The sequence below is a fragment of the Hemiscyllium ocellatum genome, chromosome 10 (genome assembly GCF_020745735.1).
Source record: "Hemiscyllium ocellatum isolate sHemOce1 chromosome 10, sHemOce1.pat.X.cur, whole genome shotgun sequence".
NCBI lineage: Eukaryota > Metazoa > Chordata > Chondrichthyes > Orectolobiformes > Hemiscylliidae > Hemiscyllium > Hemiscyllium ocellatum.
Window position 1 is genome coordinate 105,279,729 of NC_083410.1, and position 18,629 is coordinate 105,298,357.

The following is an 18,629-nucleotide window of genomic DNA, read 5'->3' on the forward strand; positions in this document are numbered from 1 at the left end:
CGCAGCAGGCCAGGCAGCATCCAAAGAGCAGGAAAATTGATGTTTCGGGCATAACGTCGATTCTCCTGCTCTTTGGATGCTGCCTGACCTGCTGCGCTTTTCCAGCAACACATTTTCAGCCCTGATCTCCAGCATCTGCAGTCCTCACTTTCTCCTCGAGGCCCATTCTTACACAATATCGATTTTACTTCAAGTGTATATAATATTTTGAAAACTTCAGTAAGTTTTACTCCACCAAATTCAGGGTTCACCAACCATAGTCAGATACCACTAAATATAGCTGGTAATTACTTTCCGAATGTAATTTCATTAACTGTAACTAATCCAGTAGACAAATTTATTTCTTCTTTTTTCCTTCTTAGGATCCGAAAATCCTGTCCGCGCTCGAGGCCAGTGGAAAAGCAGAGCACGATCTGGATGGAAGAATCTTCTCTGTTTGCAGTGACGCCGACTTGGTTAACATCAGTTTTACGTATCTGGTGGCTGACAGTGCGGAAACAGCCAAGGTACACATAATTAGCACGTCCTTCAAATAAATCGGATGTGGCAAAAAGCTAATATTTTCACAGTGAACATGTTGCTATTTTCTTACTGAACGCTACCAATACACATTATCACATGGGAGATTTGGTACTCTATTTTTGAAAAGGGTGTCGAAATGATATGTGAATTTCTATTTCATCTTACTTCTGACATCTACCAACTTACTGTAAGTAATTCTGCGAGATCTTAAACATGATGTCCTCTGCCATAATTTCTTGCTGTTCACATCTCTCCTGGTTGTATTCCCTGTTTTCCCTCTTGAGGTTGCTCTGTCAAGTTTCAGGGATTGATTCATTGATGGGAAATTGGTGAAGGAAATAGGGAGGATAATTTGTTGTTGAAAGTAAAGTTTGAGATGCCTATCAGCACAGTGCACTGAAACAACCAAATACAAATCTGAGTGTATGGAGGACACAGTCTTGTTCCTGACGTCACTGAATGCCAAATATTGACTGTTTTTTTGAGAGGATGGCAAGAAATTGTACGCACCATCTCACAGATCAGAGTTCTGCTTTTAATGACTGGATACAGATGGATTGTTGATCTGTGTTTTGCTGCAGAATGAATGTGTGCTTGGGTGTGTGAAGGGATCGAAGGATAATCTCTTATTTTGAGAGAAACATCTGCATGGTCTCGGAGTTACAATCAAGCACAGGTAAACGTAGAGGTATTTATCCAAGGATGGGTTGAAATGGGAGAGTCCACTGAGATTAACTCCCCTCCCGACTCCTGCCCATCATCTACAAGGCACAACTCAGCACTGTGATGGAATGCCCTCCCACTTGCTTGGATGAACACAGCATTGACAAGTCTAGAGAAGCTTTGCACCATCCAGGACAAAGCAGCTTATTTGATAGGCACTCCTTTCACCACCTTAAGCAATCAGCCCCTCCATCACTGACACATAGTGTCACTTCCAAACCCACCATCTAGAAGAGCAAAAGCAGTAGATGTATGGGAACACCACAACCTGAACGTTCCCATCCAAGCCACTCACTATCTTGACTTGGAAACATATCACCATTCCTTCATAGTCACTAAGTGAAAACCCTGGAAATCCCAGGATTGTGGGTCAGCCTTCAGCAAGTGGACTGCAACAGTTCAAGAAGACATCTCATCACCAATCTTCTCAAGGGCAACTAGGGACAGGCAACAATGCTTACCTTGCTCATGATGCTGACATAGCATGAATGAATCTGTTCAAACATATTATGACATACCTTGAACTTTGGCCTCCAGACTCAGGAGCAGGGATACTACCACTGCGTCACAAAAGCCTTTTTGTAAGGAGTTTTAAAAAGTCAGGAACTTGGATTGCATCTGATCAAGTCCTTCAACTTCAGTTGATGTCCTCGAAAATAGAGTTGGATGTTTGCTATGAAGACCATCTTAAGGCCTCTGGTGTTACAGGGTGAAGACATTGCAAAACATTTCTCTTACACAGCTGCCTGACAACCTGCCCACTTTGTTAGGTTACCAATTGCAAAGTTCCACAGAGAGATGTTGGAAATAGCACAAATCTCTATGGCCATCTCTGTGAGAAAATTGGGATATAATATTCCCGATCCCAAACAGCCCAATTTGAAGTTGGGACCAGACGGAATTCTGAGTTAGTGGTGCCAGGTGAGTAAACTGATAGGTTCTCACCTGTAATTGGACAGTCTGCCCAATAGTGATGGATAACTGATCTGCGCAGGCCACTGGCCATTGGTGGGCTAACAGGGGGAGGTGTTCCTTCCAGGATCTTCACCGTGGCCCCCTCACTGAAGGCTAAGCCCAGCAGGTCTCCCAGGGGCTGAGGATGGGTGGCAGTGCCCACCCTGACACTGAGGCTGCCATCTTTCCAAAGCGCAGCATCAGAAATCCCCTTGGTTGGGTTGTATGTAATAGGAGACCAAGGCCTTGCATATGGAGTTGGGGTAAGGACATGGGAGAAGCTCAAGCCCTGAAATTGTTGAACTCAACTTTGAGTCCAGAAGGTTTTAGAGTAATACCTTTACTCTGCTGTTTCAGTGGATGGATCTGTGACTGTCACAATGCTTGTGCTTGCTCTCGTTAGAATCATAGGATCGCTACGGTGTGGAAATTGGCCATTCGGCCCAATGGGTCCACACCGACTCTCCAAAGAGTGACCCACCCAGACCCATTCCCCTACACTATTACTCTACATTAACCCCTGACTAATGCACCTAACCTACACATCCCTGAATGCTATAGGCAATTTAGCATAGCCAATCCACCTAACCTGCACATCTTTGGACTGTGGAAGGAAACCCGCACAGACCTGGAGAGAATGTACAAACTCTACACAGATAGATACCCAAGGGTGGGATTGAACCCGGGTCCCTGGTGCTGCAAGGCAGCAGTGCTAACCACTGACCCACCGTGACACCTGTTCCTGTGGGACTGTTGTTCCATGGTTTCAAGCTGACTGCTTTGTGTGGATACAGTTCAATGCAGTTGCTGCTGTGCTGTGGAGCGTTCCCTCAGATGATTGTTTGCAACGGTGGCTGGGCCTGAACCGGAAACCTGGAGACTGGAAGGATCTTGTAGCTGGGGCCCTTAGAAAACCGGAGTAAGAGGAGGGACCTAGATATGGTCCCAACACACTCTCTGCTAATGAAATGCAGAGCATTCGACCCAGACAGTGCAAAGTCGCATCATCATTTTGAAAAGCCAGGAATAGCCATAGTGTCATACAACATAGAAGCAGACCCTTCAGTTTAAACAGTCCATGCCGACCATAATCCCAAACTAAACTCGTCCCACCTAGAACATAGAACGACACAGTGCAAAACAGGCCCTTCGGCCCTGAATGTTGCGCCAACCTGTGAACTATTCTTAGCTCATCCCCCTACACTATCCCGTTGTCATCCATGTAGGACCTGCCCATTCCCTGCAAACATTTCTTCTTCACGTACTTATCCAAATGTGTTTTAAATGTTGTAACTGTACCCATATACTCTGGAAATTCATGCCCCACACAAATTGCTCTCCGTGTTATTATTTGCCCCTCGTGTCCTGTTTAAATCTTCTTCACGGTCCATTATACCACAGATCCTGGTGTTATCTGCAAACTCACTAACCATGCTCTCTACATTCAGATCTAGATAACTTGTACAAATCGCAAACAAAAGTGTACCCAGCACTTCCCCCAGTTCTTCAACGATGTTTCAGTATTTATAATAGAAGACACACTTTGTTGGGAAAAACTAGGATTACTGGTTAAAAATTATTTCCCATGTGGTGCAATAGGATTAACTTATTTCCAACCTTCCTTTTAATAGCCTGTGATCCTTTCAGTTTAGTCTGCACTGTGATAGCTCTGCTCCTCATTTCTCTGCTATAATCCTTTAATCGCCTGCTTTTTGCCTTCATCCTTCACATTCAGTCTGACTCCGAGATACGGAAATCCATTGCTCATCCCTTCTACCTGATACCTGGCAGGACACATCAGAGATCCACTCAATCCAGCTTTTGCTCAACCTTGCACTGGAATATTCAGGCGCCTTCAATGTTTTTAACCTTGGCTCTTGCCCTTGGAATGACATTGTAGCCTGTGTGTCCTCATGTGTATCATCTTCCCCTTAAAGGTGTTTACATAATGAACAAATGCTATGACACACATGACTTCTGAATGCCGTTGCTTGTTTTTGATTGCAATGGATGAATACTTCTATTAGAAACGAAAACAAAAGTTGCTGGAAAAGCTCAGCAGGCCTGGCAGCATCTCTGAAGAGAAATCACAGTTAATGTTTCAGGTCCAGTGACCCTTCCTCAGCACTGCTCGTGGTTAGGCAAATGTTCTTTTTATGCAGAAGATGGGGTGGGAGAAGGGACAAGCAGTAAATGAAAGGTGGAGATAAAGCCCAACAAGAGTGAAGAATATTTGGGTAGGTGGAAAATGATTAGGCCGAGAGGATGAATAACTATTTGTGAGAATTGTTAGTGGCTAATAATGTATAAAAACCGACTATGTGATAACAAAGCTTGGTTCTGGATGTTGGTTTGCTCGCTGAGCTGGAAGTTTCATTAGCAAATGTTTCATCACCCTACTAGGTAACATCTTCAGTTAACCTCCGGATGAAGCACTGGTGGTATAGCCCGCTTTCTATTGATGCGTTTGGGTTTCCTTGGGTTGGTGATGTCATTTCCTGTGGTGATGTAATTTCCTACGGTGATGCAATTTCCTGTTTTCTTTTCTCAGGGGGTGGTATTTGGGATCCAAGTCAATGTGTTTGTTGATAGAGCTCTGGTTGGAGTGCCATGCTTCTAGGAATTCTCGTGTGTCTCTCTGTTTGGCTTGTCCTAGGATGGATGTGTTGTCCCAGTCAAAGTGGTGTCCTTCCTCATCCATATGTGAGGATACTAGTGAGAGTGGGTCATGTCGTTTTGTGGTTAGCTGGTGTTCATGTATCCTAGTGGCTAATTTTCTGCCTGTTTGTCCAATGTAGTATTTGTTACAGTCCTTGCAAGGTATTTTGTAAATGACATTAGTTTTGCTTGTTATCTGTATAGGGCCTTTCAAGTTCATTAGCTGCTGTTTTAGTGTGTTGGTGGATTTGTGGGCTGCCATAATTGATAGGCTTGGTGTGTGGAGGGTAGGTCAAGGACTTGGGAGAAGCTCAAGCCCTAAAGTTGTTGAACTCGTTATTGAGTCTGGAAGGCTTCGGAGTAATACTTTAAATATGCTGGTTCAGTGGATGGATCTGTGACTGTCACAATGCTTGTGCTTGCTCCAGTTCCTGTGGGACTCTCAGCCCATAACATATCTGTGAACATATTTGTAAGCTGTCTGCTTCGTGTGAACACACTTCAGTGCAATTGCTGTGTGTCAGCCTTTGTTGCTGTGCTGTTGAGCGTTCCCTCAGATGACCTGAGCAAAGGTGGCTGTGCCTAATTTTGAGACCTGGACCAACAGATACGCCTCCAGTAATGGAGGCTACAGAAAGGTCTCATCATCAATGCTGGTCTTCAGATAGATCCACGACTCCTGCAGCGTTGGGCAAAAGCCGATGGCCCTTTTGCAGACTTCTCCCTAGAAACACACTCCCACCACCATCACCAGACAGCTTACTTGGCACATTCCATGGATTATTAAATAACACTTGTCATAATCAGGAATGAGTGTTTGACTGGTGAGGGAATAGGTAACATAGGCTCATGCAGAATGCTAAATTGAGACAAAATCTTAGACTCATTATATCTCCTTGACAATTTAGAGATGACATATTTTGCAAAGCTTTCAACAAAAAATGTATCACTTTGTATAGCTAACTATTGAGTATGTTGCACTGAAGTTGATCAAGGTTTGTGATAGAAAAAAATAGGGGATTGAAAGCTCTTGCTACTAGTCAGGGGCTGCATACCCTCTCTTAACTCCATAACGATAACCTCCAATGTTGAAAATCACACAACACCAGGTTATAGTCCAACAGGTTTAATTGGAAGCATGAGCTTTCGGAGCGACGCTCCTTCATCTGGTGGTTGCCTTCAAGCAGTGCTCCAAAAACTAATGCTTCCAAATAAACTTGTTGGACTATAACCTGGTGCTGTGTGATTTTTAACTTCGTGCACCCCAGTCCAATACCAGCATCTCCAAATCATATTCTCCAACAGCTCTGTCCAGCCCATCAGTTGTGGATTGCTGCAATGATAACCTCCAGTTCTGTATGTAACTACAGCCTTTTTATGTATGTTTTCCTTCTACAAGCCGATACTTAAGAACACATGTTTGTTGGATAGTTGAATGTGAAAGGTGTGAGTTACTCAGGTTACCGAATGGACAGTTGCCACTTCTGCTGCAGTTGTACTTAGTATCTTTTGCATTTGTTGAGTAACATTTTGATACAACCCCATGGACAGTTCCAGATGCAGTTACGGAAATGAGTAATTGGCATGGTGGCTACATTCCAGCTCATGGGGCACATGTCTTATAATAAAGATGGCCTTTACTATGATAATTTTACATCGTCCAGCATACCCATTTGCAGAGTTTAGCCACAAATAAGACCATGTATCCCTGACTTAGAGACGTCCCATTGAAACTTTTCATCCTGCATTCATCAGGACAGGAACAAGAATGACAGATTTCAAAGGGGGCAATAGTTTTTATTGAATGAGCAAAGAGTGCAGATTGGTCTTGTTCCCAGGAGCGTAAATGGTTGCTCCTTTGAAATTTGGCAATCTGGCATCCGTCCTGATGGACATAAGGATAAAGAGCTACAGTGGCCAAGTCTGTATGATTTTCAGCCATACTCAAGTCCTGACAATAAGTAGGGCTGCATTTGTATACTTCATTATGTTCGTCCCTGCTGCTCTAGCTGTGCTCTTCATTGATGGTTCTCTGTCTTCAGGATGGAGGACAAGGGGGCGAGTGAAGAACCTGCAACCAGAGAACCTCCGAAACCCGATTTGTAAATGGGGTCCTGTACGCACTGTTGAGAGGCAACAGCAGGGGCAGGTTAAGTAGTTTCCCGACAGTAGATGGCAATGAAAATCCCACCTTAAAATTGACTAAACAGGCATGTGATTAAAATATCCAAATGAGTTCTACTTGCATTGCAGGACACAATTAACCTGTATCCTGGCCTCTTAGTATTGTGCCTGTTGGCAGTCCTGAGATCCCAAGCAAATTAAGGAAATGCTGCGGCTTAAATCATAAGGTCGCATCCCACACTAATTTCCTAGATGGATGTTTTGGAAACAGTATATCTTCAAAGAAAGCGATGCACCGAGAGATAGCAATGTGTCAGGTGGCACAGTGTCATTTTCATGCAATTTAAGAACTGTGCTGCCCTCTAATGGTGCAAACACCTTGCTGCACTATGAAAGCCATCTGTATTGGCCGCAAGTAATCAACTGATATGCTATTGAGTTATTAGATTACACCCACTGGGCAAAGTACCAACAACAAAGAGCCCAGCTGGTGCATGGTGAAGTCTTGTCTTTACCCATATCATGACTGCATTATACCAACAATTCATTGCTGATGTTGGTAGATTTTTGTACTCATATAATTGTTAAGAGCAGTCACAATAGATAAAATATTACTAGTCGTTTTGTGGTGTTGTGGGTAAATCACCACAGGTTACCTTTAATTTGGTTATTTATTAAGAAATTTAAAATTTTTTTAAGGATTTTCCTGCTCCTCGGATGCTGCCTGAACTGCTGTGCTTTTCCAGCACCTCTCTAATCCAGGATCTGGTTTCTAGCATCTGCAGTCATTGTTTTTAACCTAAGAAATCTTACAGACAATCAGATACTAAAACAAGGAATTCAACTTCATGTAGAGCCAAAATAAGATCCTGCCCAATAAACAAGTTAAGCCGCACAACTCAACTTAGTCACACCTAATTAATGGTGAAATCTGGCCAGGATTCCAACCACAATGTCTGTCTCTAAAAGAGTCCAGTGTTCAATCCTCTTGCAGTGCTGTTCTTTGAAGTTCTGCTGCTGACTAGTTCTGGTGTTGGATTCTTTTACAGATCTTTTTTGTTCTTGACGTCTACATGTGATATTATTGATAATTCTTTACATTCTTTCATCCAAATTATTGACTGTGCCTTCTAGCACCATCAAGGCTACAGCGTATGTGATCAGAATTCTTGTTCCTTGTTACATTTGGCATTGACTGTCTGTTTGAAGACACAGCTTTCCTGCAGTTAATTCCTCTACAGGGCAATCACTTGTCCTTGTGGTATAAAGCAGCCCATTGTAGAGCAGGTATCAAAATAGTTTTATTCATGTACCTTCGACTCTTTCTCCCAGAGGTGGCTAATTGCTCTCAGTTCCTGTATAGGTTTGTCCTTGTCCCTCAATAGTTTATTACAGAGTTAGTGCTGCTTCTTTCAATCTAGTAACAGTTATTACATTTCTGAAGTTTACACAATCATAGTGCATTATACATTAGCAAAAGTTATTAAATATGTTTGTGTGTGACTGCTTTAAAAAGCAAGTGACATTGACAGATCTCTTCCCCTATTGCTGACTTAAAAAAAATCTCAGTGGCTTAGAGGTAGGGACGGCACAGTGGGTCAGTGGTTAACACTGAGGCCTCACAGCGGCAGGGACCTGAGTTTGATTCCTGCCTCGGGTGACTGTCTGTGCAGAATTTGCAATTTCCCCATGTTCGTGTGGATTATCTCCCACAGTTCAGAGATGTGCAGGTTGGGTGAATTGGCCATGCTAAATTGCCCATGGTGTTCAGGGATGTGTAAGTTAGGTACATTGGTCAGGGGTAAGTATAGGGTAAGGGAATGGGGCTGGGTGGGGTACTCTTCAGAAGGTCAGTGTGGACTTGTTGGGCTGAAGGGCCTGTTCCCACCCTGTAGGGATTCTATGAAAATGATCTTTTGCTGTAGGACTGTGCTATTAAATTATGACAAGGACTTAATCTAGCTTCTGGAGCTGCTGTATTGATGTAATGACAAGGATTTGGTTTGATTTGATTTATTGTTCTCATATGACCCTAAGTACAGTGAAAAGTTTTGTTTTGCAATTAGTACAGATAGGCCATAACATACAAGGACATAGAGACCATAGCGTGTTTAGACAGAGTGAGGCATACAAGGTTACAGCTGCGTAGGAGATACACAAAAGCAAGACCAACATTAGATTTGAAATTGGAGAGGTCCATTCATCAGTGCAATAATAACAGGGAAGAAGCTGTTCTTGAACTATTGGTGCGTGTGTTAAAGCTTCATGGAATAGTGACCTCTGGCTGCTAATCCCATCACTGTGCTTTTCTCTCTCCAACAAGTATCGTACAAGACAACTGGGCTCCATGAAGAGGAAGCTCAAAGGAGTACAACGATGTGGAGCTGATTGGCTTTTAGGAGACTGGAGACTCTATCCTGTGAAGAGGGATTTGCACTTTTAGGTGTTGTCTGTTACAGCTGCTAGGAAGCTGGAGAAGAAAGTGAACATCAGTGAGCAACCCTTTCAATGCTGGAAAGCAACAGACGAGTGCTTCAGTGGTTCCTTTTGCTGACTTCACAGGGGCAGCTGTAAGGGTGCGACACTGCACCATGCAGTGATTTCATTGCTGAACAGTATGGTCGTGTAGCTGCGGCACATCATGGATTTTTGGAGGGCTTTGCGCTGGGGGGGGAGAGTGTTTCAAGACGGGGTGAAATGGAAGTGGGCAAAATTAGGAAAACTCAAAGAGAAACCCTGTGCCACAGCTTTTCATCTTGCCCTCATTGCACGAATGATGAAGGGCTCATGCCCGAAACATCGATTCTCCTGCTCCTTGGATGCTGCCTGACCTGCCGAGCTTTTCCAGCAACACATTTTCAGCTCTGATCTCCAGCATTTGCAGTCCTCACTTTCTCCTCATTGTACAAATGCCAATTAAAGTGAAAACAGTGTTTCTCTACCGCATGAGAGAGTGATAATTAGCTATTGGCCAAACAGCAGTTTCTGTATAAATGTTATTTTCCCTTCACTTTGGTGTTCTTGCAAATGGTCCTGAAGATGAGAAACCTCAACAAACCTTATTTCAATTGTGTTCAAGTTCTGTATTACTGAAAGTCAAATGTTAACACTGAAGGTCATTTGTCTTTCTGATCTTTCAGCATTGGGTAGAAGGATTAAGAGCCATCATTCACAACTTCAGAGCTAACAATGTCTGCCCCATGACCTGTCTGAAGAAACAGTTAAGTTACACTCGTCTTATTTGCTTATTTAAATTGCGTTAACAAATAATGAATTTGATTTTGTTGTATTAGTCATTCTCATGGAGAGCTTTATTAAGTGATGTGTACAGCATCAAATCAAGCATTAAATTCATACACACAAAAACTGGACTTTTTAATGAAAACATGCAGGCTCCAAAACAAAACAGAACAAAGCACGAGGAATTAGTTCGTGACCAAGAACTTGAAATTGTGTTTATTAATGTGAAACCGAGATTCGTATGCAAAGTTTTTCAAACATGCCTATGTTAATATAGCAGATCCAAGCAGGTACAGGGTGGCATGCTGGCTCAGTGATTAGGCTGCTGCCTCACAGCACCAGGGACCCAGGTTAGATTCTATCCTTGGGTGACTGTCGGTGTGGAGTTTGCACTATCTCCCCTGTGTGGATTTCCTCCAAGTGCTCCGGTTTCCTCCCACAGTCCAAAGATGTGCAGGTTAGATGGATTGGCCATTGGAAATTGCCCATAGTGTCGAGGAATGTGCGTATTGGGTGGACTCATCATGGGAAATGCAAGGTGATGGAATGGGCCTGTTTGGGCTGCTCTTCGGAACGTCAGTGTGGACTCAGTGGGCTGAATGGTCTGCTTCCACACTGTTGGGATTCTATGAAGCCATTATTTAGTTGTGCACCAACATGCGATTTTGTGTTCTTTATCGTTGACAGGTTCTCTGACCATTCTGCTCTTATCTAACTAAAACTGGTGTAGTTGGAAGTAATATTCTGATCTGAGCTAAATAGGTAATCTGCTCAGGAAATGGGAATTTGTACATTTATGCTGTTTTTGGAAATCACCTGAGAAAGACAGGATGAGCAGCTCAGAGTATGTGGCAAAGCCTTTAATGGTCCTGAGTATTTGGATTGAGTCTGTCACATACCTTGGGCAGGCCTTCAGCACAAATAGGAATGTCTGAACACTTGAAGATGATCTTCATTACCCACCTTTTAGTCATGGAGTCATAGAGATGTACAGCACAGAAACAGACCCTTCAATCCAACTCATCCGTGCCAACCAGTTATCCTAACCTAATCTAGTCCCATTTTCCAGCAATTTAGATAAGTAATTCCAGATATCCTACATAATGTTGAGTGTTCAACTTTGCAGTATTTAAGTTCTTCAGACGCTCCCAACCAGTGGTTCTCCTCTCCATCTGTGTTGAGATATACCCAGTTGGCAGATAGACTCCATCCACTCCACCCTAATTCAGACAAACCTTAAACCCAACTACAATCTCCAGCTGCATCCCCAGCCACATCCAAATGTTTCTAGAGCACTCCCCCTGACTCTTCCTTGGGCATTGCTGACATGAACACATGAATTGGAAAGGGGGGAGATTTCGGTGAACAGCAGGACTCTGGAGAGCAGTGTAATGACCCAAAAGGTGCAATCAGTTGGATAACTGCAGCAGCGCGACTGGGATTTCAGTCAAATTTCCTGATACTTGCGAGTCTTATTTGATGAAAGTCTTTTTGTGTTCATATCACCTTAATTGTACAAAAAACAAAGAACAGTACAGCACAGGAACAGACCCTTCAACTCACCAAGACTGAGCTGACACATTGTCTTTCTAAACTAAAACCTCTTGCCTGTATGCAATCTGTATCCCATATCCTATTCAGGTGTCTGTCATGGTACAAATGTTGCCATTGTCTATGCTTCTGCCACATCCTCTAGCAGCATATTCCAGACATTTATCACCCTCTCTCAGAAAAACTTGCCTCTCCCATCTCCTTTTAACTTACCCCATTTTACCTTATTCCTGAATCCCCTTGTATTTGGCATTTCTACCCTGGGAAAAAGACCCTGACTATCCATTCTATCCGTGCCTCTCATAATTTTGCAAACCTCTATCAGGTCGCCCCCTCGCCTCCGACATTCCAGTGAAAACAAACCAAGCTTGTCCAATCTCTCGTCGGAGGTAATACCCTCCAAACCAGGCAACATCCTGGTAAACTGTTTCTATACCCTCTCCAAAGCCTCCACATCCTTCTGCTAGTAGCAACTAGAACTGTATGCAGTATTCCAAATGTGGCCTGAATAAAGGCCTATACAGCTGCAACATGACTTGCCAATGTTTACACTCTATGCGCTGACTGATGAAGGCAACATGCCGTACATCTTCTTGACCACCTTGTCCACTTGCGTTGCCACTTTCAGTGAACTGTGGACCTGCACACCCAGGTCACTCTTAATGTTGATGCTACGAAGGGTTTTGCCATTTACTGCAAAATTCCCTCCTGCTTAAGACCGTCCAAAGTGCATCACCTCATACTTATCTGGATTAAATTCCACCTGCCATTTCTCCGCCCAAGCCTCCAGCCTATCTATATCCTGCTGTGTCCTCTGACAATCCTCCCCACTATCTGCAGCTCCCCCAATCTTTGCGTCATCTGCAACCTTACTAATCAGACACCTATGTTCAGCCCCAAATCATTTGTATATATTAAAGACAACAGCACAAATCCCTGCAGGGCACCACTGGTCCCTGATCTCCAGTTAGAAAATCACCCTTCCACCACTTCTGTCTGTCTCCTATGACCAAGCCAGTTCTGTATCCATCTTACCTTCGATATCAGAGCTGAAAATGTGTTGCTGGTTAAAGCACAGCAGGTCAGGCAGCATCCAAGGAACAGGAAGTTCGACGTTTCAGGCCAGAGCCAGATGAGTCCTGATGAAGGGCTCTGGCCCGAAACGTCGAATTTCCTGTTCCTTGGATGCTGCCTGACCTGCTGTGCTTTAACCAGCAACACATTTTCAGCTCTGATCTCCAGTATCTGCAGACCTCACTTTTTACCTTCGATATCAGCCTGCCTCAAGGGATACTGCCTGTCGCTAATTATATTGATGTTGAGAGTGTGGTACTGGAAAAGCACAGCAGGTCAGGGAGCATCCAAGGAGCAGAAGAATCGACGTTTCGGGCTTCCTAAAATCCAAATGGTCATTTTAGTTTGATGCCTCGTGATTTTATGTCACTCTTTTCAATTATAAATAGCAGTCATGTTAATATTATACTGGGCTGTGCATGGCAATATTATGGTACTTATATTTCCCCTGGAATCCACCTCACTACTGAGCGTTTTTGGGATTTTGGCTTCAAGTTGAGTATTTCTGAACTTTCTATTCTCTTTTTCAGACTTGATAATTAATCTCAATATTTCTCCCTTCCTTTCAGCTGGATGAGGTTATCGTTTCTCACAAATGTCAATGGAAAAATTCCAGTCAGGAGGTGAGAAGTGTTTTCTTTTTTAAACCAGTGCTAATTGTTGTTCGCTGTTGGGAATGTGTGCTTTATTCACAGCAAAACTGGGCAAAGGCTGACCCAAGGGTACAGAGGTGACAGAAGTGGTCTTAAGTGATGGAAAAACCGAGTATTTACATTAAGTTAGGTGGCTTGGGGCATGCCGCCTTTGACGATGTAGCTTGCTTTCAATAAAGGAATATGCACATTCCTCCTTTCCTGCAAACACTAATTCTGAATACAGAGGAACCCCAATTATCCGAATGAGATGGATGGGCACTATTTCGTTCTGATAATTGATTATTCAGTTAATTGGGATTCAATGCCTCTCCTCTGGGGCTCGGATTTTCTGTTAAGTCCGCTCCCCGTTTAGGAGATGAGGAAGCAGCACACCACGCATGAGCCCCGCGCAACCTCCCATCCGCGCCCAACCCTGCACCACCACCTGCCCGTCTAACCCCGCTCCCCCATCCACCCCCACCCAACATCTGACCCCCTCTGTGACCCCCCCCACCCCTCCCCCCTCTGACCTGGCCCACTCCCGCCCCCACCCACCATGTGCCCCGCCACTGTCAGCCACCCCCGTCCCCGTCTGTTCCCACCACCTCCCCCCAGCTCTGGGGCAGCCGGACTGGACATCAGCAGTAAGACTGCTGTTGCCTTTGGGGTGAGTCCCAAAATAGCGGACACACAGCCACACACACACCACCTTTTGACAGGTCCCACCTTTGCCTAATACAGGACAATGTTGGAGAGATTATCTGGGGAAGGGTACGGTTTAGGGTACACCCTTGTGTAGAACTCCAGGGAAAGTGTGGGGCGAGAGAAAGAGGGCGGGAGTTCAGTCATTTGGAGACAGTGCCTGGGCTCCCATCGATGCCCAGGACTGTCCTCAGCAGCATTTCAGTAAGTGGGTTTGTTTTTAACCATTGTAAACAAAAGATGCGATTAGTGTTGAAACTTCTCTGTCAGGACCTTGAGATCTTCTTCGTATAATCCAAAATTCGGATAATTGGTATTCAGACAATCGAGGTTCCTCTGTATACCTTGAATGTTTGGAGCTCAGGAAGGCGTCATAACACATTTGGGTGATGTACCTGAGCTGTATTTCTGCAGGAGAAAGTGAAGACTTCTGAACACTATTTGTTCCCTAATCATCTACTCTAACTGGAAGAGTCTTTAAAAGCCTCGAAATCTTCCTTCCTGAGGCTTCGTACAGGAATAGCTTATGTGTCGGGAGTGCCTGCAGAAATCTGTCGCATACATTCCCACCCTGTCTTGCATGTTGGTCAGTAGTGCAGCTGCATGATAGAACTAAGCTGACAAACTAGAGCTAAGCTTTTACTGTCTCATCACTTTCAGTATTACCAGAACCTTTGCCTCGGGCAAAACAGAAAAGGTGATATTTCAGGTCCTGAAGGAACTTGGTCTTCCAAGTGGCAAGGTAAGGTTTGAAATCCTTCTGACTTTCAATTTTAGCTGACCAGCTTCTCTTAATCGGTTCATTCACCTTGTAAGTTAAATTAGGGAAAGGATGTTTGCCCTCAACTTTCCAAGTGTCTTGAATCTGTTGATTCCCTTCAAAAATTGAAAGCATTTTCTTGGACGAGTCTGAAATGAAACCCCCACCCCGCTGGAGAACAGCTCAACACCTTAATTGATGATTCAATAGCGTTATATAGCGTTGTCTCTTTCAGGTGTTTTGGGTAGCCTTACTCCTGGTTCCTGTGGATTTTAAAAAATAGTGGTTCAGAAAATGCTGTGGCATTCTTGTTGCTGCAAAAGAACATGTGAAGTAGGCCATTTGGCTCTTCAGTCCTGCTCCGCCATTTAATAAACCCATGGCTTACTCTGTTCCTGTTTCCAAATTCGTCATTTCTATTTGCCTTAAAAGTATCTGATTTCCACCACTTTCTGAGGCAGAGTAGAGCAATTCTCTGAGAGAACAAACTCCCCCTAATTTCTTTTTTAAAAGAGTAACACCCTTGTTTTTAAACAGTGCCCACCAGTTCTGGACTCACGCAGAAGGTGAACAATCTTGTGGGAGGCACGGTGGCACAGTGGTTAGCACTACTGCCTCATAGCGCCCGAGACCCGGGTTCAATTCCCGACTCAGGCGACTGACTGTGTGGAGTTTGCATGTTCTCCCTGTGTCTGCGTGGGTTTCCTCCGGGTGCTCCGGTTTCCTCCCACAGTCCAAAGATGTGCGGGTCAGGTGAATTGGCCATGCTAAATTGCTCGTAGTGTTAGGTAAGGGGTAAATGTAGGGGTAGGGGTGGATTGCGCTTTGGCGGGTTGGTGTGGACTTGTTGGGCTGAAGGGCCTGTTTCCGCACTGTAAGTAATCTAAACTAATCCTTTCCCTTCCAACTTGATGAGACCATCCAGGATCTTATAAACTTCAATCAAATCAACAGTCATTCTTCTAAAGCCCAGTGAAAACATGCCCAGCCTGTCCAGCTTTTCCTCATAAGATGATCCTCTAGTTCCAGATTATCAGTTTAGTAAAACCACCTCCAATACATTTACATTCTGTTATGGAACAGGCTAGATCCCCTCAAAACGTTTCAGGAAGTTAGCCTAGACCCTAACATTGCTGGTTGTTTTAAGCAGCTGTTAAGTGGATATTCCAGGAGGGATGCAGCTGGTCAAACCACTCAATTTTAAACAAAACAGAATTTATTTTCAAGTTTACTGAATTAAACACATTCAGAACAGAAAACAGAATATTGAATTACTTAACCTATCTGAAAACCCAATAGATCATCCCACCTTAATGAAGTTGGTCCAAATACATACAACAATCCCCATAAGCACCCCTTGGCACAAAAGGTAAAATCAGACACAGGGTCTTATAGAAGAGAAGTCAGAGAGCAAGTAAATACCAGTCAGGACCTGCTTCTTTAGGTCCAGCAGCCTTTTCCATACTACTACTAAAAGACTAAACCAAACCAGAGAAAAGCTGAGCTGGGAGAACTGGCCACTCCGCTTCATTGTATAAGTGTGTTTTTTTTTAAACTTGAAAACCTTCTGCCTGCTGCAGTATCTGTTAGCTATTATCAACTTGGCCCTAAAACCCTTCAATCCCCAGACTTTTCAGAGTCTGAGTCGTTTACAGCCTCTCTGGAAAAAAAAAGCCAAGGACAGCATAACCTTGTTAAAGGAGCAGCTTCAACACAATCCCTCTTTAAACAGGAGATGAAAACTGCACGCAATATTTGAGACTTGGCCCTCACCAATGTCTTATGCAACTGATGCAAGGATTCCACCCTTGGGTTGACTGTTCTGAGCAGAGTTTGCACTTTCTCCCCATGTCTGCGTGGGTTTCGTCTGGGTGCTCCGGTTTCCTCCCACTATCCAAAGATGTGCAGGTTAGGTGAATTGACCATGCTAAGTTGCCCATAAGGTGCAGGGATGTGCAGGCTAGGTGGACTAGCCGTGGGATATGCAGGGTTACTGGGATGGTGTAGGTCTGGATGAGATGCTCTTCCGAGGGTCGGTGTGGACTCAGTGGGTTAAATGGGTCTACTTCCATACTGTGGGGATTCTGTAATTCTTTTGGTTTCTGTCTGTCTGTGAGATGGGGTTTCTCAAAACAGAAACAAGAGAACCAGAAAACAGCAGGGAAAGATAGTTGTCCCGATGGTTATGAAATAGGTATTCTTACCTTTCAATCAGGCAAGATGGACCACAGAATTATGGACAGCATATTGCTTTCATTACTTAATCTGACCATGCAATTTATCGATTTGAGCTAAGTAAATGTGGTTGTATTACTGTGCAATAAAGGACCTAAATGATTCAACGCAAGCTTTGTGTCACCTTGTATTAATTCTGTCCTTCTTCACAGATTTTGAAGAAATAAATGCCAATAAATATCATTAGTTCAGAAGCAATTCCATAGTTGAATGCAACATTCAGATGTTTTCCGTAGTGACAGGGAGTGTGCATTTATTTCCTTGAGCCTGTTCCACCTTGTTATTGGCAATTAATATGCAATCTAACACCACATCCCTGACTTAGGACCATGTCACTTGATAGCTTCAGTTAACAAAAGCCTATCAGTTTCAGACTTAAAATTAACAATTGACTGAGCATAATTTGCAACTCGCAGAACGAGTGTTACAAACCTCTGTGCATATCAAAGTGTTACCGAACTTCACTCCTGAAAGTCTTGGCTCTAGGTTTCAGACTCTAGCCAATTCTACAGTCCCCAGACAATGAACAAATGAACAAAGTTTCTGTCCATCCACCCTACCAGTTCCTCTCAACATTTTGAAAACTTTGCACAATTCACCCTTTAATCTTCTAAAACTCAGGGAATACAGCTACAGTTTGTGTAATCTCTCGTATTTTAACCCTGTGGACCAGGTATTTCTATTAAATTCACCCCTGCACTCCCTCTAAGGTCAGAATATCCTCCGGGTGCTCCGGTTTCCTCCCACAGTCCAAAGATGTGCGGGTCAGGTGAATTGGCCATGCTAAATTGCCCGTAGTGTTAGGTAAGGGGTAAATGTAAGGGTATGGGTGGGTTGCGCTTCGGCGGGTTGGTGTGGACTTGTTGGGCCGAAGGGCCTGTTTCCACACTGTAAGTAATCTAATCTAATCTAATCTAAAGGTATGGAGCCCACAACTGCTTGCAGTATTCCAGACTAACCAGGGTTTTGTATGACCAAGGCATGATTTCTCGTCCCTCTGCAACTTAATCCTTTAGCTAGAAAGGCTGTGTTTCCATTCAACATTTGATTTATTTCTGCACACAGATGTACATGAAGCCCAACCTTCACTATTTCTAGCTTCTCAACATTTAGAAATGTCCACATTCAAGGTCAACGTCCTGACATTTGCTGACATTAAGCAGTTTGCATGGTTTAGTCCCATATAAGGTTGTAACATTTAGGCTTCCATTGACCACTTATAGCATTATCTACCTTTTCATCTTTGGGAAACTTGGGTATCTGTCACATCATATCATCTGGGTTGCTAAAGAAAAGCTTTGAGTAGTTGATAGCACAACATAGATCCTTAAGGGCCACCATTATCACATTCTGCAATAGAATATCTGCCCCCTTTCCCTTCAAACCATGTCACTTCCAATCCACCAATCTCCTCACCAGGTAAAGAATGTTCCTTCAATCCCATGAACTTC

The 18,629-nt window shown here is 43.7% G+C and overlaps 1 protein-coding gene across 10 annotated transcripts in view; it reads left to right on the top strand.

Annotated features, from left to right (window-relative positions):
* The window catches only part of LOC132819886 (1-phosphatidylinositol 4,5-bisphosphate phosphodiesterase beta-4), a 532,815-nt gene that overhangs the window by 323,588 nt on the left and 190,598 nt on the right, over positions 1–18,629 (top strand). For all 10 annotated transcript variants that reach the window (XM_060831826.1, XM_060831835.1, XM_060831830.1 and 7 more), the window contains 4 exons: positions 363–506; positions 10,122–10,201; positions 13,416–13,469; positions 14,844–14,925. In XM_060831826.1, the coding sequence (XP_060687809.1) occupies positions 363–506; positions 10,122–10,201; positions 13,416–13,469; positions 14,844–14,925 (360 nt within the window). The remainder of the gene's footprint in view (positions 1–362; positions 507–10,121; positions 10,202–13,415; positions 13,470–14,843; positions 14,926–18,629) is intronic.